This window comes from Ciconia boyciana, chromosome 20 (genome assembly GCF_034638445.1).
Source record: "Ciconia boyciana chromosome 20, ASM3463844v1, whole genome shotgun sequence".
Taxonomy (NCBI): Eukaryota; Metazoa; Chordata; class Aves; order Ciconiiformes; family Ciconiidae; genus Ciconia; species Ciconia boyciana.
In genome coordinates, this window is record NC_132953.1 from 6,312,821 (window position 1) to 6,336,185 (window position 23,365).

The 23,365-nt window shown below is 40.6% G+C and overlaps 2 protein-coding genes across 4 annotated transcripts in view; one reads left to right on the forward strand and one right to left on the reverse strand.

Annotated features, from left to right (window-relative positions):
- Nucleotides 1–219: 219 nt before the first annotated feature.
- IL18 (interleukin 18) lies at nucleotides 220–8,045 on the reverse strand. 3 transcript variants are annotated; one of them, XM_072884566.1, is made up of 5 exons: nucleotides 7,822–8,045; nucleotides 4,160–4,233; nucleotides 2,509–2,646; nucleotides 1,550–1,695; nucleotides 220–1,417 (listed from the first exon to the last, which is right to left on the reverse strand). In XM_072884566.1, exons 2-5 carry the CDS (start codon nucleotides 4,224–4,226, stop codon nucleotides 1,202–1,204), a joined length of 567 nt encoding a protein of 188 aa, XP_072740667.1. In that variant the 5' UTR covers nucleotides 4,227–4,233; nucleotides 7,822–8,045; the 3' UTR covers nucleotides 220–1,201. The 3 variants fall into 3 exon arrangements, with proteins under 3 accessions (XP_072740667.1, XP_072740665.1, XP_072740668.1); XM_072884564.1 differs by lacking the exon at nucleotides 7,822–8,045 and adding an exon at nucleotides 7,659–7,793; XM_072884567.1 differs by lacking the exon at nucleotides 7,822–8,045 and adding an exon at nucleotides 5,587–5,826.
- Nucleotides 8,046–13,279: 5,234 nt separating this feature from the next.
- The window catches only part of BCO2 (beta-carotene oxygenase 2), a 28,110-nt gene continuing 18,024 nt past the window's right edge, over nucleotides 13,280–23,365 (forward strand). The window contains exons 1-2 of the mRNA XM_072884628.1: nucleotides 13,280–13,333; nucleotides 17,312–17,441. Coding sequence (XP_072740729.1) covers nucleotides 13,280–13,333; nucleotides 17,312–17,441 — 184 coding nt within the window. The remainder of the gene's footprint in view (nucleotides 13,334–17,311; nucleotides 17,442–23,365) is intronic.

Consider the following 23,365-nt stretch of genomic DNA (forward strand, 5'->3'; position numbering starts at 1 on the left):
GATGCATCTGTATGTGGTATTTGTTTAAGATACCTTGTGTGAGAAATGAGTTATATAGGAGCTCTGGGAATGTAGTAGTAGATTTCCAGCAAGTTAAAAATTTTCTGTTGCTTCTACTGCAGCTGAAGGTGAGAATGTCACTGTAACTGAGATTGATGAAGACGCTCAGGAAATAATCTTGATGCAAAAAAGTAATCTCAGGGTGTTTATTGGCCAGGCACACGGTCTGCTTATGAAATCTGTTATTTTAAGCAGTTTTCTCTCCCTCCCCAAAGTAGGTCTACTTCATCTATGAGACACCAAATTCAAAAGCTGTATGATCAACAGGCAGCAAAGATCTTAGGGATCAAGCTATACAGGACTATATAGGCATGCACATTCTAATTTCTTCCTTGTGTAATTATCTTTCCTTCTACCTGACTGGAAAACATTCTGCTTCTTTTTGCCAAGATGTCATGGTTTAGCTTCAGTTGGCAATCAAGTACCACACAGCTGCTCCCTCACCCTCCCCTGCAGTGGGATGGGGGAGAGAATCAGAAGACCAAAAGTAAGAAAACTCATGGGTTGAGATAAGAACAGTTTAATAATTGGAACAAAAATTATAATAAATTGTAATGAAAAGTAAAACAAAAAGAGAGCAAGAGAGGAACAAAACTCGGGAGAAAAAAACAAGTGATGCAACTGCTCACCACCCACCGACCAATGCCCAGCCAGTCCCCGAGCAGCGATCGCTGCCCCCCAGCCAACTCCCCCCAGTTTCTATACTGAGCATGATGTCATATGGCATGGAGTAGCCCTTTGGTCAGTTTGGATCAACTGTCCTGGCTGTGCCCCTCCCAGCTTCTTGTGCCCCCAGCAGAGCATGGGAAGCTGAAAAGTCCTTGATTTAGTATAAGCATTACTTAGCAACAACTAAAACATCAGCATGTTATCAGCATTATTCTCATACTAAATCCAAAACACAGCACTATATTAGCTACTAGGAAGAAAATTAACTCTATCCCAGCTGAAACCAGGACACAAGAATTTGAATTTATTTTCCTTTGTAAGGTGCTCATTTTTGTACTGACTTATGGTAGCTAAAAACATAGAACTGTCTTGCCTTGGATGAAGAAAGAATAAGATTTCTTTTATAAAAAGCCAAAATATATTTTAAGACTGTGGAAGTATGTCATATAGTGTGACTTCCTTCTGACTGAAGTTAGAAACTTATCTTCATGGTTTCATCTACTTCATCTTCTCTTGACAGTTTCTTCAGAATTAATTTTCTTAAGCAGCCTTCTTCCTCAAAGGCCAAGAACATTCCTTGTTCTAGTGAGTATTCAAACTTAAATGCTCTGGAGCTACAAGATGTAAATGTCTTTTTGAAAAAGATTACGTTACTTTCACCAGGAATTTCTTTGGGAACTTCTCCTTCCTGAGGAAGAAAAAGGGAATGGGTTAGTCCCAGCACAAGACCTGAGCAGTTTTGTTTCAGCTCATGCATGTTTGAATTCTGAATTTTGCCTACTACTTATATATACATAAGGTATAGAAACCAGATACTTACCCTAAATCGAACTATCATTTTTCCACATTCTTTCTCACAACACATGTAATAACTTTTATCTTCTACCTGGACGCTGAATGCAACAGGCATCCCTGCTGAAGGTGTGGTAGTTTTGTAATAATGAATGTTGAAGTGCATTCCATTGCCTAAATATAAATTGTTTTTTATTAATAGTCTGCTCAGGAGAGAGCTGCAACAACTTAACCATATTATGTCTTACCATTCCACTGGCAACTGCTGTCTTCCCAGGATACTTTTCCTGACAGGAGAGCCAGGACTTGAATTTTTATGACTGCTGGTAGCACATATTTGACTTTCTGCAATCACTCAATAACCAAGATTTTTAATTTGCAGGAAAGCATGTGAAGTTACCAGTTAGTATGGGCAGGATGTTCAAATCCTTTTACATGCATGCATAAAGTGAGAACTGGATTTGTAGTCACCTGTAAATCAGATTATATCTGTATATATGTGATCTGTAAATAAATATGTTCAACAAGTATAATTCTGAATGAATTGCTGAGGCCCCCCCCAAAAAAAAATCAAAGCCAAAGCCATAAGTAAATTGTTAACTACTGCTGTTAGAAGAAAGTAAGAGCCTTTAATGCTAAATACGTTGTCTGTTTAAACCTAAAAATGATTTTTTGCAATCCAACAAAAAAAAAAAAAAAAAAAAGGATTAAGAACTTAGTTTGTGATCAGAGCTAACCAAAAATCTTAGCAGCCCTTTTCTGCATGGGACATCCTGCAGGCCTCAGTCTAATCCAGCAATCTAATCCATTACCAATGCACAAGACTTAAAATTTCAGCTCTCTTATCTTAGCTTTATTCTTACATATGAAGTTTAAGTCTTTACTCTCAGTCTCATCATTTAGAGTCAGTGATTACAAAGAATGAAGGCACACCTAGAATAAAGAAACAGTGTAATGGTTATAGTATATATTTGAAAAATGGTGTACCAAATTTCATCTCCTCATCTGTCACATCTTCAAAAGCTGCCATGTTTAAATCTGGTCGAACCACAAGCAACTGGCTATTTACATTTCGAAGGACTCTGTGGAGAATTTTTTCCTTACAAAAGGCATCACATTCCAGCCCTGTAGAAATATTAAGCAAAGAAGGTCACATATTTTAGCTGTAATCTCAGATCTTAACAGTTCGCTACAGACTTAAACTTGTCATCAAGGACACCAGGTGAAATAAGTTCTTAGAATGACAATGTCAAACAAAATGGAGGCTATGGCATTCTTTCCTGGCTTGTAACAACCCAGACAAGACAGAAGGATTTCCCAGAATACAGCAGTCTATATATAAGCAAGAGAAGCTACTGTATCTGTTAATGAGAGTTCAGCAGCAACAGTTCTCTTTTTTGCCCAACAATTAGAATTGCATTAAAAGGTCCCTCTGTTAGGGAAGCCACTACCCTGTACCTTAGGAGGAAATAAAGCAACATCAACTTCAGAAGGAGAAGGTGAGCTGTGGCTCTCTTTTTTTACAGTAGCCATTATCAGTTTGAAAACTTGTTCTCTAAGGCACACCAAGCATTTGTGAGTTAGTAAGTGTGAGCAGGTTAGTTCAGGTAAAATTGATAATGAAGTTAATAAACAATGAGCTTTCGGCTTACCATCATCATCTTGGTTCCAAGTGAGAAAAAAAAGGAAAGAAAAAACAACATTAAGCTCTGCCCCCACAAAAGAAACCACTTTCTACCCAGTTTTGTTCTGCAAGATTGGAAGCCAGCCAGCCACCTACACATTTCCAGTTGTACTCCCCAGTGTCACTAACTCACCAAGCTGAGCTGTTCTAACTACAGAGTGTGTTTTGTGAGCATAGCAAACTCAACAGAATGATGAAATCACCAGTCATTTGAGAACTGGAGTTACCACCAAGCCAAGAGGCATGCAAAATGTTTTAGGGTTACTTAAGGGTAAGCAGCTCTCGTCAGTTGAAGCCTATAACCAAGGAATAAATGGCATGCAAATTTTTGTTTTCATCAGCACCTTTATTCTAAGTGAGCAAAAGGACAAGAAACAGTCATTACAAACTGCTTCCAAAGAAGAGACTGTTTTCTGACTAAGTTTATCCTGTAAGATTTGAAGTTATCCACTTATTCCAAGTCCACCCCACAGTACTCCAACCCTTCTGAGTGTCCTTTACGGGAATGTATTGTATGAAGCAACAAATATTCCACTGACTCAGATACTTGGCTAACAATACTTCAAACTGAAGCTTATGGGAAAATTAGGTGAAATCAGACTGATAAAGGAATTATTTTTAATCAGTATTCAAACAGAAAAAGTTATTAAATGCTCAAGGTGTTCAGCAATAATATGGTACTGACCCGTTAACACACTGGGACAGCTGTCTCAAAGCCAGATTCTTTTTGCAGTGAACAGCCTGGCTTCATAATCTAAGAACTACCATTCTTCTAAGTGGGTGGGGATTGTAACTGCTTTGAGAATTGCTCAGGTAACATGGGGGGGGGGGGGAACAGGATTCCACAAAACCAGGGATGCCAGCCCAAGGAAAGACAATTGAATTGTCTATCAGATTTTGATCTATGCAGAAAGAAGACACAGTGTGTCTCTTTCAGCAGTGGGTGGTAATTACCTGCAAAATAAAGGCAGAAGTTTTCTCCAAGGTGTACTGCACACACAAGAATCTCTTCACCACTCATCTCCACTCTGCCAAAAACACATGGAGAGGATTCAGAGTTAAGAACAATGCTTCTTACTCTATAAGGCAAGGAAGTTCTTGGGCTAGTTCTCTTCTAGTGCACAATACTATAATAGGGCTGGCATGTTTCACTACCTGGTGAAAAATTGCTTTTTAAAATAATTGGTCTCCTCCTCTGTTGCCTTTTATCATTATTTAGAATAACATAGAGCATCCTTCAAGTTCTGTTATTTTACACAACTTTTCATTGAATTATGTGATGTTACACTGGAATAAATAATAACTCATTACCATTTTCTCATTCTACGAGAATGCTAATAAGTAGCTCCATGAACATACTTCATCAAATTAGTTCTCTTCTCTTGGGCCTGCAAAAATTATCTTACTATCACAGGGTCATTTGATTTTCTGTTTCTAATTTTCGAATAGGGAAGTGACTAAGACTGGATTATGCACGCTGTTACTGAGCATTAAGTCATAAAAGTTATATTAAGTCTACACAGACTGATCTTTACAGGTTCTGTCTATAAAAGATAGAACTTACAAAATAACCAAAACTTAGTCCACCTTTGACTGCCCCTTGGAAAGGCCTTTATCTTTTGCATCTTGAGCTGGAATTGCGTAGGTTCCTAGAGAACTTGGGATGTAGTTTATCTTGCAGTAGCAGTGATTTGCTTATGGTGTTTTAACTTTATTTTAACTCTGCTTCAATTATGAGCTTGATTTCACAGCTATTCTCTTTCAAGAGTGACACACAGAAAAGTGAAGAAGAAAAGATATATTTCCCTTGGGAATAACAACAGTCATTTTACAAAAAAAACCCTGAACCCAAAAAAACCCCAAAACATTAAAGACCAGCCAGCTTCTGCACCTGAGAGGTTCCATCCCCTGTTTTACACACTTCAGGGTTAATTTACAACTAGCCCAGGGCTGCACCCTGCCTCTAATGTCAATACACAACCCCCTCCAAGGACTCCAGAAGAATAATTGGTTTTAGCTTTGTTCATATCCTCAACCTCATACAGTTAACAGCTAGGCGGATAAACTTCATATTCTTTAGCTTTCTGACATAGTGACTGAGAGTATGTCACACTCTCAGTCTGTTTAATGGATAAAACAATGTATACTTTTAACATATAAAACAAAAGAACAGTGATGGTCACAAATTTGCTATACCCATTCCATTTACCTATAAGTGCACCCATCCCTTTTCTTCTATCGTAAAGTTTCTGTTTATAGTGGCAGAAAAGAGACACATCTGAATGGACTATCGCTCTGCAGGCCACAAATGTCTCCATATCTTCAGTTCTAGCAGTGTGTCAGGGGAAAAAATTACAAAATAAAAGTTATGTGGAAGTCACCTGTATTGACTAGGACTTGAACTGTAAAGTCTAGTATTTCAGTAATTTTACTGCTGTTGGGATGGTTGCCAATGGAAGGAATAAATTCTAAGAAATAAGCACTAAAATATTTTTATTTTAAAACTGATGATGATATCCTCTTCAAAAGTAAAATAGCATCTTCTACCTTTAAAGAAAAGTGAGAATAAGAATAAAGGGAATTACAATACAACAGAGGAAGATGTGGCAAAGAATTTCATTCTTTCTCTTCTCTTCTCTGGTAAACAGTTTTAAAATGTCCTCTTCTGTGCCACTAATTTTGTGAAATGCAGGTTGTCACTTTCCTTCCTGTTTCATTTTGGTCTGTATCTTAGTAAATTTTTTGTTCGTTTTCCTAAAATGCTTTCTGTGTATGAATGTTCTGACCAGTTTTATCTACATTTTTAGAAATAAAGGCATTTTACTTTCCGAAAATAACAACTAGCTACTTTACTATCTGCAAGATCTGATTTACTTGGCTTTGTGACTGGCGTAAAATTTTTGGCCAGATGCACAAAGTAACATGTACACTGACATTCACCATCACTGCATCTAACCTTTAGGAGTCCAGCATCGGTATGAAGTCTTCAGCCTGGAGCTATGTGCCTAGCCTCTGTACACAATACACAGGAGGAGACAGTCACAGCAGAATGCATGAAAACTTGTTGATCAGACAGCATCAAATAAACAAATCCAAAAACACTGATTGTAAAAACACTGAAGTAACTTTTTGTAAGTAGTCTAGAATATAAAGTGCTTCATTCAAACCTACCAACTCCTGTCAAGGCATTCTTTCCCCTTGCACTAGCCACAGAAATAATAAATGTAATAAATGTGTTAAAGCTAGGTAAACAATGGGAAGAACTGGCTCTTGCACTTTTTTGTGCAAGATTTTATTGTGCAGTCAAAACATTTGGCTTACTTCCAAGGCTCTGTTTCACCACTTGGAAAAGACTTACTGTACAAACAACTGAGGAATAAGCACACACATCAACCTTAGGGACTGGGGTGGGGGAATCGCAGTGATTTCCTTGTCCCTTCAGTAAAGCACTTAGAGGAATGTATTTAAGAGTGATTTTTTCTCATCCTTTTATTTTTCATATGGTTTATAGTTCTAGCTGGCCTGTGCAGAAGAGACACCCAGGTTCATAGCAGAGGACTGCATCTTTTATTTCCAAACATGCATACCCAAGCCTTTGAAATGCAATACCACACCACCAAACAGCATGTGCCTTGTATGTAGTGAAGTAAAGCAAGAAGCTGAGGACTACTCTGTTATTCTAAAGCAGAGGGGAAGACATAGGCAGGACTTCTTGATAAAGGATTAAAAGAAAAGGGGGCCCTTGGTTTAATGGCTAAAACGCATAAAACGACTACACTTCTTCCCCTGATGCGTGGTAAAAGATCTTTTACCAAGCACGTTTGAAAGGAACGGTAGGAGTTTTTAGCTGACTGTTCGAGGTGATGTGCAACGACTTGCCCCGCAGGGAAACAGGGATGCAGGGAAGGAGAAAAGCAGGGCCGTTCCCCGGCGAGTCGTGCCCCACCCCGCGCCTGTGCTGGAGCGGAGCCCGGGGCAGCGCGGGTACCACGAGGGCGCGGCGCGGAGCTGCCAGCGGACGGGCCGCTGCCCGCAGCCTGCCTGCGGTCCGGCCCAGGGATGCCCTCCATCGCGAACCCCGGCTGAGGGCAAGGCCAGCCGCCTGCTGCAACCGCGAGAAAGGGATAGCTGCCGGTCCCACGGCGGGATGTCCCGCCCGCGTCGCAAATGCGAGAGGAGCGCGCATTCCCGCCCCTCGCGGGGAGCGGCGTACCCCCCTGCCGGCTGGGCTGCTCTGCTCTGCTCTGCCCCAGCCCCTGCTCCGCGCCGGGAGGCAGGGGTGCAGGGCCCTCCGCCTAATGCAGTCAGTCCCGAGTGCAGCGTGCTCGCCCGGCTGGGCTGCTCTCGGAGTTTCGAGCCGAGTGGCCGGGGCGGGCGGGCAGCCGGCTCCCGCGCAGGGCCGCCCTGCCGCTGCAGCCCCGGGGCCGGGGCAGAGAGGCGGCGGTGATCCTACCTCGCTCCTCGGCGGGCTGCAGCGGAGCGATGCGAGACGGAAGGGCGAGCGCAGCCGGGAGGGGCGGGGAGCGCCGACGCCTGCTCCCGCAGCCGGAGCCCACCCGTTCGGCCGCCCGCGACGCGACCCCGGCGCGCTGCCCGCCGCGCGCATGCACGCGTACCTGGGGCGACGGAGCCGAGAGCCGTGCGGCTGCCGAGTCCCGCCTGGTAGGGGTGGCGAGGCTTTCCCGCGGCAGGCGTCACTGCAGTGTCACTCCATGCGTTCCTGCGAGCTGGGGGGAAAGCGATCTCTGCTGCAGGAGGTGGCGGCTGTTAGAGCGATCTGGGGAGGGGGATTTTATAGCGGCTTGCATCACTATACGGCAAAAAAGCCGACTGAACAAACTGCAGAGGAAATTGGGACTCTTTCCCAAGATATCTGCCTACGTCTGCATTTATTCTGCGGCACTTCCCCTCCTCGGTGGGGAAAGCACATCATGCGAATCTGAGGTTACAAAGAAGGCTTTTTGCGACTCCCTTTATCTCGCACAGATGTCGTCAGAGGACACGTCTTGTTTCTACACCAGCGTGTTGCAGTCCGTTTGCTTGGTCCTTAAAGTCTCAAGTAGCAGTTTTGAAACAGGTACTAGCCGTCAGCACGTAGACTTCCCCTTCTCCACACACTTGCAAGTTGCCCGTAAACATTGCGTCTGCCTTGAGGGAAGCCAGTTTAGGATTGAAAACACATTGCGTGTATCTAGTTCCTCATAAGAACACTACCAGGGAATATATCACTGGTGTTCGGTGGGAAACCTTCAAATTATCTTCCGTCCCTTTGTACATAAGTAGCTTCAGGGGAGGAATTTAGGCTCCTCTCAGGGAAACGGACAGCCAGAAACTGTGGCTAGTAGTCGAAGCCAGATTAATAGATAGCTCCTAATTTACCAGCTGTAAATTGTTTCCCAGGTAGGTATTAATTGGGAATAAATAAAACGGCGATAGCTATTACTCATACCTAACTGCTGCAGCTCCAAAGTGTGATGCTTTTTGGAATGTAAGTGCTGCCTTTGGTGGTTGTGGAGTGCTTAATGCGACAAATGTTGCTGTAACTGCAATGGCAAACACTGTGTAATGATGGGACAACTAAGGCCATAAAAAACAGAAAAGCAAACTTGGGAATAAACAGTTAACCGATATTTTGTATAGTTTGTAGAACTTGGCAGTGTTAACTGGAATCTCCATGCCTTGATTTTCTGTTCATAATGCTGACTAGCAAGGCATTAGGGCGCTCAGCTGTGTAGCTCAGTGGGTAAATTGAAGACACTCAAGATTTAGCACTGGACTCGGAGGGGGAACCCACACCCAAACCCCCAAAAACTCCCGACCAAAACCAAACCCTAAGACCCTAAGACGTTCTCTCACCTGTCTGCATGCCTGTTACTGCTCTTGGAGGAAAACAATACAAAATTAAAAAGTGCAATACATGTCTGTAGGGAATGCTTTAATGTCTATGTCATAAAACTAGGGAGATAACTTTGAAGTCAAAGGCGCATCTTTCAACCTCATCTGAAATAATAATCCTAAAAATAAAAATACTATCCTTTTTACTAATAACCATGGATTCCGACTGTTCTACCCACAGGGAGCAGTGTATTTCACTGATGCGTTAAGACAAAAAAAACCCTATGCGTGTTAGAGAAATGTATCTTCTTTCTTTAAAGTTGTTGACAGAAAAGAATGACATTGATTCAGAAGAATTTTTTAAAAGCAGAAGAATTCAGCAACAGAATAAAACCTCCTGTTTCCCACAGACAAAGAAAAAAATATTTTTGGCAGTTACGGCTTTCAGATAAGAAGTATATAACCCTATTTACAGACACTCACTTACACTGTCTGAATTCCAACCAGACAGCAGTATTATCTCATCCCCTTTCAACTTCCTGTTTTGTTACATGGCATTCAGTATGTGTGTGGAGTTGTGTTTACCTAAACCTGTATACCAGAGAGATATCCAAATTTGATTTGAATGCCTAGATCTACCTGATTTCTATATACAGCAACTGCAATTCTACCGTTCCTCTTGGTACTTTATTTGAATAGTTGGTTCTTACAGGAACAAAACTATCTATCTTTTAAATTTAACTGGCTTCTGTTCTGGTCACCCATTTCTGTACATTTTCCTGATAGCCATTTCATAACAAATAGTTCCTTCCTGCGAAGTACAATCAAATTGCCTCTTGGCCTTTTTCAACTAAAATAAACAGCTTCATGCCTTTAAGTTTCTACCTCTGAAGAATTTTCTTCAGATTCAAAATAATATTCATGTCTCTTTTCTTCACTCCAATTGACTTTTAACATTTTTTGAAAATTTGGGCACCAGAGCTTTATTCAGGGAAGTTCCCCATTTGGGTGATACTGCTTGCATTTCTCGTTCCCAGATACCTAATTTTTCATTTCACTGCAAAAAAAATATTCTTTTACAAAATTTAATGTTGTAATAATTATTTATCATTTAGCCATTTTTTCTCATTAAGTTTAAATTTACATTCAGATCATTAGTGAAATGTAAAATAATATTGTACTTGGTACCAAAATTTGTGCGAAAGCACCAAAACCAATGCCGGTCAGCCAACATTGTTTATTTTGGATTAACTGCTGGCACTAATCTTTTTGGCCTATTGGCATTCTATGCGAAATTATCAAGAAGGAGGACTTGGTCTTTCTTGTCAACCTTTGAGATGCTAAAAATTCAATTAGGTCATTTAGCACATTGAATAAAAGGAGTTTTCTTCTCTTAGTCTGTACATATATGTATTTATGAGGACCAGGGTCTAACTCATAACAATAGCTTCTATTGTAAGTTTTAAGCTTCATTTCTCCTGGCATTTTAATATCTCCAGTCTTAAAGGAGCTGGAAGTGCTTTTAGAGTAATGGCGTAAATAATTTTTTTTTTTTTTTAGTCTGAGCTTTCTCCATAGACTATCAAATCCATAAAGTACTGAAAGTGGTAAAACAATTCAGATGTTTCATTTATTTTAATTCAGGTGGTCTGTTAATAAAAATATCTTAACATAGTAATGGTAATTCAATTAGGTAAACACTTTAAGAATATTTTCCTAGAGTATTCTTTCATATCAATTTCTTAATGTTTAGATAATATTGCTCATAACGTAAAAATCTCTAATATTCTTTTGCAAATTTAATTAAGTGGGCTGTGGCAGTATATTGAATATTGTTTCTACTTTGGGGAAGATTTTAGTTCTTGTTCTTTCAGCAATTTCATTCCTTGTCCTGAGTTTTGACTTTCAGCGCCTATTTGGATAACACACGTAAGGTTAAGATCCTTTCTTCTCTTAAAAACAGAATTTAAAGATGCAAAAAAAAAACCAAACAAAAAAACCAAAGCACAGAGGAAAAATTCCCTTTACTCCAATGCAACTTCAAATCTTGCAATGATTTTCTTCACTGTGGCTAATGAAGCCAGGATTTAGGAAAGTAGTAGCTTGATATAGCATTTAATATTTTTGGCTAACAACATGAAGTGTAATACTGAAAGAGCTCTCCTGAATCGTTGTGTGTAGTTTCTTCCTGTTTTAAGCAAGCCGCCTCATCACGTAATCTGAGTCTGTCATTTATTGATGAAATCAAATATAGCTTACTTAGAGAAGTGAAGCACAACGTAAGAAAAATGCAATCGTATTTTCCATTGTTTAGAAAAAGAAGTTGGTCTCGGCAGTTGTCTAATTTTAGTGACGTTACTCATTTTCGATTTAGTGACACTGATCTCTCAGATTTTACTAATTCACACCTTGCCTTTTGAAACGGGTCCATCTAGCCTCGTCTGGCATTTCACTGCCATCCCCAAACGCTCCAGTGACTGGGCCCGTTACAGATGCTTCGAAGACGAAGTATGACTGGAGTTGTTTGAGTGGACAGTGCAACACTTTAAATAGCTACAGGTAGTGTCATCATGCTTTAACTCAAACATGTAATTGGGATGAGACGCTTCTTCCTGGCGTCGCTGAAACAGGAGACGTTTTAGCGGTAAGCCTTGCAGGCGTTCTCCTCAGCCAGCCTTCTAGAGGTGGGCCCGGCTGTCAAAGCCTCTGCAAGAGCGGGCTGGGCGGCCCACCTCCCACCCTTCCCAGGAGCCGGCCCTCCTGCAGCCGCCGCGTCCCGGGCAACGCGAGGGCTGCCCGCGGCCGGGGCAGGATCCGGGGCGGGCTCCAGCCTCCCTTAGCCGCCGGCCGGGGCGGCGCTGCCGGGCGTGTGAGGAGCGGGGATCGCCCCTCTCCCCGGCAGCTCCCCCTCTCGCGCGCCGGCCGTTAAACGGCTGCCAACGGCCGCGAGGACCGTTAAGCGGACTGGGCCAGCGCTGCCTGAGGAGAGAGGTCCGGGCAGGGGGGAGACCTCCTGGGCGGAGGGGGTGCCCCGATGTCCTTAAGGGTGGGGGGTACTGGGAAAGCATAGGTAGAGCTGGGGAGGCACAGATCCCCCTTGGACAAGGCAGAATCGGCCTCAGCAGCCCGAGGCCGAGCTTACGCGCCCTCCGGCACCTCTGCGAGCGCCCGGGCTGCGAGCTCCAGCCCTGCCCAGGCTGGCCCGGGACGGCCCTGGACTTGGACCCGCTGTCTCCAGCCCCGTTGGGTGCTCCTGCCGTGCTTTGAGTCTCTGCCTCTCTCCCGTGAGGAAGAGAGCTCCTTTGCAGAGGAGCTTACAGAGGTACTGCTTACAGGTTTTACACATTTTTATATGAATATATTTTCCAGTCGCACAAGTTAACCACTTACCAAATACGATGCTGTACTTTTTATCAGGCAACGATGACAAGCAGCACACAAAAATCTGATGAAAATAGAAGTAAACGTAAAAAAGAGTTGGAGGTGAGCAGTACTGTATGAGGAAGGGAGGGAGGACCTGGACCCTTCTTCTGGCCCCAGGGGAGAGGTGCAACTCCCCACCCCCATGTCCTTCTCTGGCATTGCTATGGGTTCCTGTCAAGGAGAGAGGGCAGAGAGCTCCATGTCCGTTTATGTAGGTTAGGGGAAACATGTATGACTTTCTTGTATGAGGGGACTGTAAAATTTCTCTTCATGTTTCAAAGCCAAACAAAATGGGCTATGCACTGCCACACAGTTATTTAGGGCTTCTCGAGAGTGAGCTTCTGAAGTACACCAGCTTTTACTGATATAAGCAAAGATCTCAAGCTGGTACTTCGCACCCACTCCCCTAGTACTGAGATGCTGTGCCTGTTCACGATGGATGGTGTTGATGCTGTGAAGCCAACAGCACTTGCACTTTCTCTGAAAACAGCCTCTCAAAACCTTTTTAAAGCTCTTCTTTTTTTCAGTTACACTCTATATGTGCTAAGCTTGTCTTAAGTCCTAGAACCTGTATTTTTTTATGTGCTCTGTCATTAGAATGAAGCTTCAGAAACTCCTCAGTTGTCCTCCCTTGACAAGACAGATTTGGCTTTTTCTGAGGGCTTGCAGTCCCTTTACAAACCTGAACCACTGGAAAATGTTTTAAACGGTGATGTATTAAATATACTGAAAGTAACTATGTAATTACCTAATTGGATGCTGAGATGAAAATTCATTCAAATGTTTAAATAAAATTACTTTTTTCTTTTAACAGAGATGAACAAAGAAATTAAGAACTTGTTATCGAAATATGCCCACATTTTAAGGCAAGTTAACGTCATCCTATTTGTACAGCACTTTTCTAACTTCTCTAGATAAGGTGGATTACTGTGGCTGCAGTTTAGAGAAATTAGCGCTGAAAACTATTTGTCGTGGTTTAGCCCCAGCCGGCAGCTAAGCACCACGCGGCCGCTCGCTCACCATCGCCCCCGGTGGGATGGGGGAGGGAATCGGAAGAGCAAAAGTAAGAAAACTCGTGGGTTGAGATAAGAACAGTGTAATAATTGGAACAAAATAATAGTAATAATAATAATGAATTGTAATGAGAAGGAAAACAACAAGAAAGAGAGAAGAACAAAACCTAAGGGAGGGAAACAGTAAAAAAAAAAAAAAAAAAAGGTTAAAAAAAAAAAATTATACAACCTCTCACCACCCACCGACCGACGCCCAGCCAGTCCCCGAGCAGCGATCACTACCCCCCGGCCAGCTCCCCCAGTTTATATACTGGGCATGACATCATATGGCATGGAATAGCCCTTTGGCCAGTTTGGATCAACTGTCCTGGCTGTGCCCCCTCCCATTTCTTGGGCACCTGGCAGAGCATGGGAAGCTGAAAAAGTCCTTGACTGGTGTAAACACCGCTTAGCAACAGCCAAAACATCAGTGTGTTAGCAATATTATTCTCATACTAAAATCCAAAACACAGCACTATACCAGCTACTAGGAAGAAAATTAACTCTATCCCAGCTGAAACCAGGACACTATTGAACACAGATCTTGAAATAAAAATGCTGTTTTCTGTTACAACAGAGAGCTAATTTGGTCAGAAACTGAGGGCTGACAGACAACACATTTTTAAGTAAAGCATAAAAGCAGCTCTAAGTAGTGAGAAAGTTAATGGCTTTAGTATTGATTTTAACTACAGATTTTTTCAATTAAGTGAGAGAGCAGCGATGGATGCTTCTTATGTCCAAGAACTTGATGGAATCTTAAAAGAAGCGAGGACCATAGAAAACCACTTAAAACAGAAAAGGGAGAGTCTGAAACAGAGATTCACTGTGATCGCAAATACTCTGCAAAGCTAAATGGAGTTTGTTAGATTGCAGAAATGCAGGGCAAAACTTGTATATTTTATGTATTAAAATATAAACTGTGATGAGTGCTATGGTGAATGTTTCATAAATGTCTTATGTAAATATTTCTAGCAGTTCAGGAAACTTTCAACAACTCAAGCAGCAACTTATTTTTTAAATAAGTAGATACAATACACAGGGTAGTCGTAGTTAGTAAAAAACAATACTAAATAGCCATTTTAAATCCTATGACTCCAAGGGATTCTACACATTAAAACATCTTCTTTAATTTGTTGACCCATTGCTTAGGCTGTCCCTATGCTTCCCTCCCTAGAAAATATTGGAAGCATTTGGAAAAGCAAGTAGAATGAATTTTGCATTGCTTGGCTTTAAGGCTATGGAAGTTCACTACAAGTGAATTCAGAAGCAGCCATGGTATTTCTAGAGTCACTGCTAAGGATGTTTTTTTCCTTTATTGTCACAACCAACCTTTCGCTCTAGAACATAGTATAGAAGCATTTCTATGAAACATAGAATTTTGCAATGTAGGTGGAAAAGGACCTCAGATTATTTCATATTAAGCATTTTCTGTTTTTTTCTTTCTACTTTAGAAAATATTTCCATGCTGAAATCTTAGTAGACCATACTTGCAATCTTATTTCCATTTTGTCTCAGAATATAAATAGATTGAAAAGATCAGCTTAGAAATAGGAGAGTTCTATTAAGAATACTACTTTGGGAAATGTATAAAGAGGTATAAAGTCTTAATTTGAAAATATATTTTAATACTTCTACAGCTTTTCAAATGAAACCAAGACCATTTTGATATAAACATAAAAGCACATCATCAAAACTTTGCTAGTAATGTCAATAAATAACTAGATAACGTTAACATAATCTAGAATTACACTGCTCTTTTATCTTGTTATTTAGATAAATTGGTATTGTTTGCTGTTTATCCAGTTTATATAAGGATGCTTATGGAGTTTTTTGAGCACTTTTTCTTTCTTGTCATTTGACTCTGTTAAAAAAGATGAAACATAAAATGTACAAAGCATAATTTGTACAAATTGTGAGGCTAATGTAATAAAGAAAAGTGCTGGATAGTCCTGTTGCTAGCATAAGACATATTTATATCTTTAGCCCAGTACTGTGTATTAATTTTCTCTTTAAATTCTTTCAGACTTAATCAATTCTCCTTCCCCCCTTTTATTAGATAAAAGTCACAAGCAAATGCGCTACCTGTCAAACTGATACTATTTAAAACAAATAATGAGCGAAACTGGACATCTAGGATGAGATTTTTCAAGGTATTTAGATACCTAAAGATGCAGATATGTACTTAGTAGGATTTTCAAAGTGCCTAAGCATGTAAGCGCCTTACATGCTTAGGAATTTTTTAAAATCCCATAAGGTGCCTATCTGCATCTTTAGCATCTAAAGACTCAAAAATCTCGCCACTAGTCTACATCGTATTTTACCAGCCTCTTACTTTTTCCTAATAATCACATCTCATTTTGTAATAAGGCTTAGTAATGCAGTTTAAACAGAAGAAAGTGGGAGAAAACGACAAGAAGATTTTTGAAGTTAAATTTTCTAGAATATTGTGCTAAGTGTTTCTAAAATGTATGATCATCTATAATGATGACAAAAAGCAGAGTTTTAAATTGTCACCTATGAAGCGTCTGAATTTAGAAATTTACCTATAGTTATTTATGTAAGCCTTTAAAGAAAAATTACACAACTTTCATTACTGTTAAATATCTGCCTGTTATCAAAGTCAGAAGCTTGCTGCATTTTATCTGTTTGTGTTTAGGAAAATTATGCAGCCTTTTTAGAGCACCTGGATTTAGATCATCCTGATTTAGTTTATGTGGCTAACATATCCAAGTTGCAAACTTTTGGCTCTAGTATTAAGTATTATTAAGAAGCAGAACTGAGAAACCTGTTGGATCACATTTTCTAAGTATCTTCCCTTAGGGGATCAAGAGGGCACAGACCCATAGTGTTACTGTTGCAGCAGTTTGCTCTATTTAAAAACTTCATAAACTCCAGTAAAAATTAGTTGAACTACACTACTGAGAAGACTGAAGAACTGCTTAGTCTGGCGTTCAAGTGCAGTTAAATTCAAGACATACCTCTCTAAATGATGACTCTTGTTTTTCTACAGTGATTTCTTACGCTGTTTGTTGTCATCACATGTTATAATTTAGAGTGGGATCTCCATGGTAGTAAGGGGAATTTAGAATTTGAAGAGACATTGAAAGTGAAGTCAGCAAGTATGGCCATAGTAACCTAGCTGAGATTGTGAACAGTGTGGTTACGCTTATTAAAGGAAAGTCATTCAAAGCTTTGTAAGATTTTGAAATAGGTGTTTTAAAAAATAATTTTTAGATGGCTGAGAGCAACAAAGCTTCTGTTTTTGCTGCACGAAATCTATGTGAGGTTATATATAAAAATAAACACTGACCAAGTAAAATTAATAAAATATGTAGTTTCATAAAGTTCCACATTGAAATGGTGAGTTCAGAAAGTTTAAAACATCCATTGAAAATAAGCCAATCTCTTCTCTTTTGAAGTAAAAAAATGCTTCAGCAATGGAAATACCCACTTACTAGTTGCTTTCATACATAAATCTTCCTGTCTAAAAGGGAGCCTTCCATAATTGCTTTGCTGGCTAAAAATATAGAGCGTTTTCCTGTTGGCTGCCCTTCAGTGTTCCACTCAATATCTATATATGTCGGAATACTCATTACACACTGTTTTTCTTCTAAACCATTAGACAATAAAATTTTACCGTTTTCCTATTTGTCTACGATTTGTCTACCCTGCTAACAATGTTTCTGCACTCATTGCCTCTCTCATGTATTTTGGTATTTATTGGGAGAAACAAACCAAATTTTTTACTCTCTTCTTCTGATTTGAAACTAAAAGCTCATTCATTCTGTCTCTGCAGAATGAGCTATGCATGAAATCTAACTGGCATCCATGCCATCACTATCCGCTTTCCAGTTTTCCTGAAGGAGGTTTGAACAGAAAATTAATTGGCTTTAAAGCTGCCAAATCTGATCAGCAAAGCTCAGCTGGTAACTACGTTTTCTTTAAGCTTCTCCTCCTGTTGCTTAAGCTGCAGTGCCTTAGTAAATTAACAAGCACGTCTAAAATGACAGATCAGTAACAGAATATAAATGGATTTAAAAAAAAAAAGTGGAAACACCTTAGACAAAGTTCCAATCCTCTTGAAGTCAAGGGGATTTTTGACAGTCTTCCGTGTTTCTGAGCTTGCTGTGAGTACCTCCACAGTCTGGAAAGTGTAAGTGGTGAAAAACTGATACTCAGTTCCTCTCATTGCTCTTCTATTATCTAAAAGCTAAAAATGGAAAATAACAGATAATGCAGACAGCTAAGGTATTCAGTGAAGAGAATTATTCCTCAAGAAAAGGCTAATTGTGACTGTTTACTTAAAACTGCCTTTTAGCAGAGATGTAGGAATGTGGATTGTAAGAGACCAAATTGAGTAGGTAATAGATGTGTTTAAGGCTCATGACGTTCTGTCTAGAACTCATCAGAATTCAATTTTGCTAATCGTAGAATCTTTATGTTTTGTCTTTGAATTGTCTTTGAAAACCTGATGATGAAGGCCGCATTAGAAAAGAACAGAGTGGGTGTTTTACATCATCAGGGCAAATAGCCAGAAAAAAGGAGGGCAAAGAATCATAGATCAGCCTATCTCACATCCTGTAGAGAGTCTGAAGTAAATTGCTTAACAATGACTTTATAAGCACCTGGGGAACAATAAATTAAAAAAAAAAAAAAAAAGAAATTACTTTATCAGAGTAGCTGACTTAATATGGAAAAATGATAGATGGGGTATAGCTTGATGTAAGATAATTGACACTGTCCTGTATGATATCATATAAAAATGAGAGCAATCAGAAAGTAGGGGTTACATGAATGAGTTAAAAAGTCAATGAAAGGAATACACATTTTTTCTGAAAGGTCGGCCTAGGTGGCATCCTATAGTGATCTGCTTCAAGCCTCACTTATTCCATATTGTCCTGAATGATTTAGAAGGAGGACATTAGACAATACAGTTCATTTTTCAAATGGCAGCAAGCTAGAAGGGGTCGCAAATGCTATCAATAACTTACATGGAAGATTCACTATAATCTCAATAAGATGAAGGGCCAATCTGAAATCAAGATAAAATTAAAAAAAGACAAGGGAAAAGCACTATGCTTAGCAAGGGGAATCATATATGTTACAAACCAGAACAATAGCTAGTGTTGGTATGATGTTATTGGGTGGTGAAAAAAACAGAGCTGAGATGTGTTAGCTATAGGATAGCAGATAAAACATAAAAATGTAGTTGTTCTCCTTTACTCTGTGCTACTTTGTCTTAGCTGGAGCATGGGTCTGCTTCTTAAAAACAAGTGGGCAGAGTGGAAAACAGGAGTAATAAAGGGCAAAGAAAACATGGTCTGTGAGGAAAGGTTGAAGCAGTTGAGTTTGTTTAATTTAGAGAAAGCACAAATCAAGGGAAGGCATGAAAACAGATAAGTTAGAGAAAGGACAGCAGTCAGGTGTTCACTGTATCTCATAGAAAGGACAAGAAGAAATCAGCTTAATTTGCAGCAGAAGATTTAGGATGAGTAATAATCTGTCCCATCTTAAGCACAGTGGAATGGGCTACCTAGAGTACTGTGTATGCTGCCTTGCTCTCTCTCAAGGGATAGGGCAGCTTTTAAGAGCTGCTTAATAACGTGAAACAAACATAGCCATCACAGTGCATTTGCAAATTGCTAGCAGCTTCCTCTCGGCATCCTGAAGGAAAGGGTCCATCTAAGGTCCATCTTAGTTTGAAACAGCAGAGCACAGCCTGTCATTGGTCCTTCCCTATCTGATTTGATGGTCTAATTTACTGTGGCAACCAATATTCCTAAAGCCTTGAGATTCTTTGAGGTGCAAAATGGTTACTCAGAGTTTGAAACAAAACAAAGAAAAAGTATTTTTGACAGGTGAAAAAGACAAGACAAAGTGACAAGAATTTTTAAAAGAATTGCCTTGAAGCCTGGCTGCCTCAGTAAATGGATACACCTCCTCCTCTCCCCTTTCTTCCAGTTTCTCCAGCCACAACTGGCAAATAGTGATAAAGCACTTTTTCCACCAGTGCTAATGTATGCTTTAACTGTCTTGGCACTTGAGCAACTCACCTGGTCCAGCTGCCGAGAGGGTCTAAGGGCTGCTGAGCTGCTCGGGCTGGAGGCAGGTCTCCCCCATGCCCTGCGGCTGCCTAGCCCGGCTGTAGCAGTGGAGTGGAGTGCACTGCAGTGCAGGCAGGCTGGCTGGCTCGTTCATCCTTCCCTGCTAGGGCAGACATTCCTGGCTTTTATTCTGAAATGATGATGTCAGGCAGCTCTCTTCAACCGACCCATCAGTGCTCGCTGCACACTATCATCCTGGGACCGGTACCTTTACCTGACCATCTCCGATCTGACGCCTTCTTCCGAGCGGAATATGTTTTCCAAAATCCTTTTGTCTGCCATCAGCCTCCTGCTTGCTAATTTGTGGCATCTCCTCTGCTCTTTGCTGCAATTCATTCCAGGTAAAATGCATAAACAAACAAATCCTTCTATCCCATCATCTTGGAAAAGGGTTTTCTGTTGCTGTTAAGAGCTGCTGCTGACACAGGTCGGTAGAGCAATTTCATTTCTATTGATCACAAATTAGGAACTAAGCAATTCGAAGTGTTTGTTAGAAGCCAGAAATTCTCTGTTATTTATTGAAAAGATAAACAGGAGAGGCAAGTACCTTGCACAGATTCCCTCGGATTACTAGCAGATACTGATGGTTTAGAGCTGGAAAACCAGTAGGCAGCAGATTCTCTCTGCAAGGGAGCCTGCTGTGAGACGTGTAAGCAGGCTGTGAAAGGGAGAGGATTGTTTAGAGCAGCGACATTACTGAGGCTTTGATTTGAACATACAAGGGGGAAACCACCCATTGGGATTTTGTATCGTCACCGAACTCTGCAATTTGTGCCACCATTGCACAACTTGAGCTGTCTTTTTTTTTTTTGTCTAAGAGAGTGAGATCTGTTATCACAAAATAGGAAACAATCAAGATCATGACTTAATTCACCAGAATCTCTGCTTTTTGATGGTGGTGGTGGTGGTGTTTTCCTCCCCTTTAGAATCAAAAGATTGCTTCTGGGGTATCCAGAGATCAGAAGGGTTCTCAAACCTGCCTTATTGTGCCACCAGAACACATCCATGGATACAAATTTAGGAACAGTCCAAGAGGTTTCTTTTTCACTGCACATGTTAGTAAGCTGGTGTAAGGCATTGTGTCAACAAGTACATCTGTGAGATGGAAGACAGAAAATTCAGAGGCAGAGTAATTAATGCAAACTAAATAACCAAATATTAAGTCTAGCATTGTGAATGTTATATAAAACACCCTATGGTATTAGCATTTCAGGGTGTGATAAAGTACTTTCCTGCTGGAAAAAAAGCCTATATGCATAAATTTATGATGTTCTTTTGACCTGCTAAAAGATTGCAACAACGGTATAATCTTGTTTAAACTGGGGCTCTCTGCTAAATTTAAATTCTCTTGCACTCTACCTCTTTCATTACGGTTTGAAGCTAAACTGCATAGGAACATAGAGAGCTGTGTTTCTTGTCTTGATTACCTGAGTGACATGAAAAGCCTGCAAATTTCCTTGTCTCATTTTCTGTATCTGTTTGAAAATTATGGATTTTCCCTGACTTTTACTAAGGTCTTCTTGAAAAAGCTTGCTGATATAGAATTGTCTCAATTTAGCTAAAAGGTGAGAATGTTGAATCATGAAAAAGAAACCCCTCTATTATTTGTTCAGGCATTTGAGTGAAACAGTGATAATAAAAGAAAAAAAGTGTGAATAAAATTTATTCCATCTGTTTCCTATGACACTGGAAAAATTTTCCTAGCTCACCAGTTGTTCATAGTGCCTTTCTAGGGTAAGTGTTCCAAGGATTTGATTGTGTAAATCAATAGTTAACAATGAAATTATACGTTCTTCATGTCAGCAAAAAAACACCCCCGAAGTGTAGAATCTACTTCTACAGATGTCTTTGGGAAATCAACAGATATTTCATATGAAAGAGTACGCACAGTTCACAGTTGCATTTCTCCCTTACCTCCCTTTGACAAGCCTTTCTTCACTCCTTTTCTCCATTTCTTTTTCCTTGTGTTTTCTGTCACTTCTTTTATGTTATTCTTTGCCTGTTAGCAAGGAAGTGGGTGGCTGAGCCCCTGACGATGGGAAATCAACAAGCTAGATGGAACAAGGAGTCAAGTACAGGGACTTCCCAGCAGACGCAAGGCAAGTGCGACAACTTCAGTTCAGAAATCAGGGTGGGACACTCAGGTGAGCTGAGGGGTTCAGCCTTGGTGAAGGCGGAGGGTGAAGTCTGGATGGCAGAAATCAACAGCTACAGCAACTTCTGTTTGGAGTGGGGGGATGGGGCAAGCTGGTTTGCTTGCTGTGTTGTTCCCGTCTATGATTTACAGGGACCATAATGTGGCCCATATCTTGTGCCAGAGGATTTCCAAATCAGCTGTATGGTTATTCTGAATTTGCATGAATCCTCAGGGAAAACAGAATTCTTGCTTTACTCTCCCTGTTTGAAGAATACCAACTGTGAGCATTCTGTTTACTAAAGTCTGCCCTTAAGTCTGGTCCTGGATGTCCTTCAGAGTCGAGCAATTAGACTGTGCAGTTGCATGTGGAGACAAATGGTGGTGGTCCCCGTGCCTTGGGTTGGAACACATAGGTTAAAATCAAAGTGGATTTGCTATCTCCAACGTGATTTCAATTTCAGGGCTAGCAAATGTCTTCTGTGTTTCCTCCATCCACTGTTAAGATTTTCTGTCCCACCCATCACTGTTGAAGTCCAATTTAATGTCTGATTCATTGCTACCCCACCCAAAGCAGGTGGGGTAGATTCTTCGGTACAGGAACTTTCTCAAGGTCCTCGTCCTTGGTTCCACTGTTTCCGGATATAAATAATCAATGCTAGGATGTCAGTTTGTGACAGGCAGAGAAATCACGGCACACTGCTCTTTGAATGGAAACAGTACATGAACAAACAATGCCAGGCTATGATAATTCTGTAGTAATTGCTTACAATCTTTAGAAAAGATTTGAGGAAAAACTTCGATGCTATATTTGGCACTGCCTCTGCTCTGATGTGGCAAAGGAAGTTTAGATCTTAAGCCCATTTTTAAAGGTTTGAGGTAAAATGGAAATTACAGTCCAGAAATGAGATTTTTGAGTGTCAGGTTGTAATCTTGAGCTGATTTTCAGGTGTTATGTTAAAGCAAATACAGTAAGCCCCAGTGGGACTGTAGTGCCTTTGATGTATTGCTTATTCAAGTTCTTCTATCTTGGAGTGTAGCCAGAACAGTAGTAAACATACAGAACAGTGTTTAGTTTTACTTACATGTTGCTCAACATTAAAAACCAGTCTGTCTTCTTTTTTTTTTTTTTTTTGCAGAGATCAGTGTCTTTTTGGGTGGCTAGATGTTACAACAAGTTAAGCTTTATGACTGAGCTCTCGTCTGAAGGTGGTGCACCTTTATTACAATTGCTCAAGAACGGTGCATTTGAGTAGGAAGTGTTTCTGTTCACAAAATCACAGAATCGCATAGGTTGGAAAAGACCTTTAAGATCATAAAGTCCAACCGTAAACCTAACACTACCAAGACCACCACTACCCAATGTCCCTAAGCACCTCATCCAATCGTCTTTTAAATACTTCCAGTGATGGCAACTCAACCACTTCCCTGGGCAGCCTGTTCCAATGCTTGACAACCCTTTCAGTGAAGTAACATTTCCTAATAACCAGTCTAAACCTCCCTTGGTGCAACTTGAGGCCATTTCCTCTCATCCTATCACTTGTTACCTGGGAGAAGAGACCGACCCCCACCTCTCTACAACCTCCTTTCAGGGAGTTGGAGAGAGCAATAA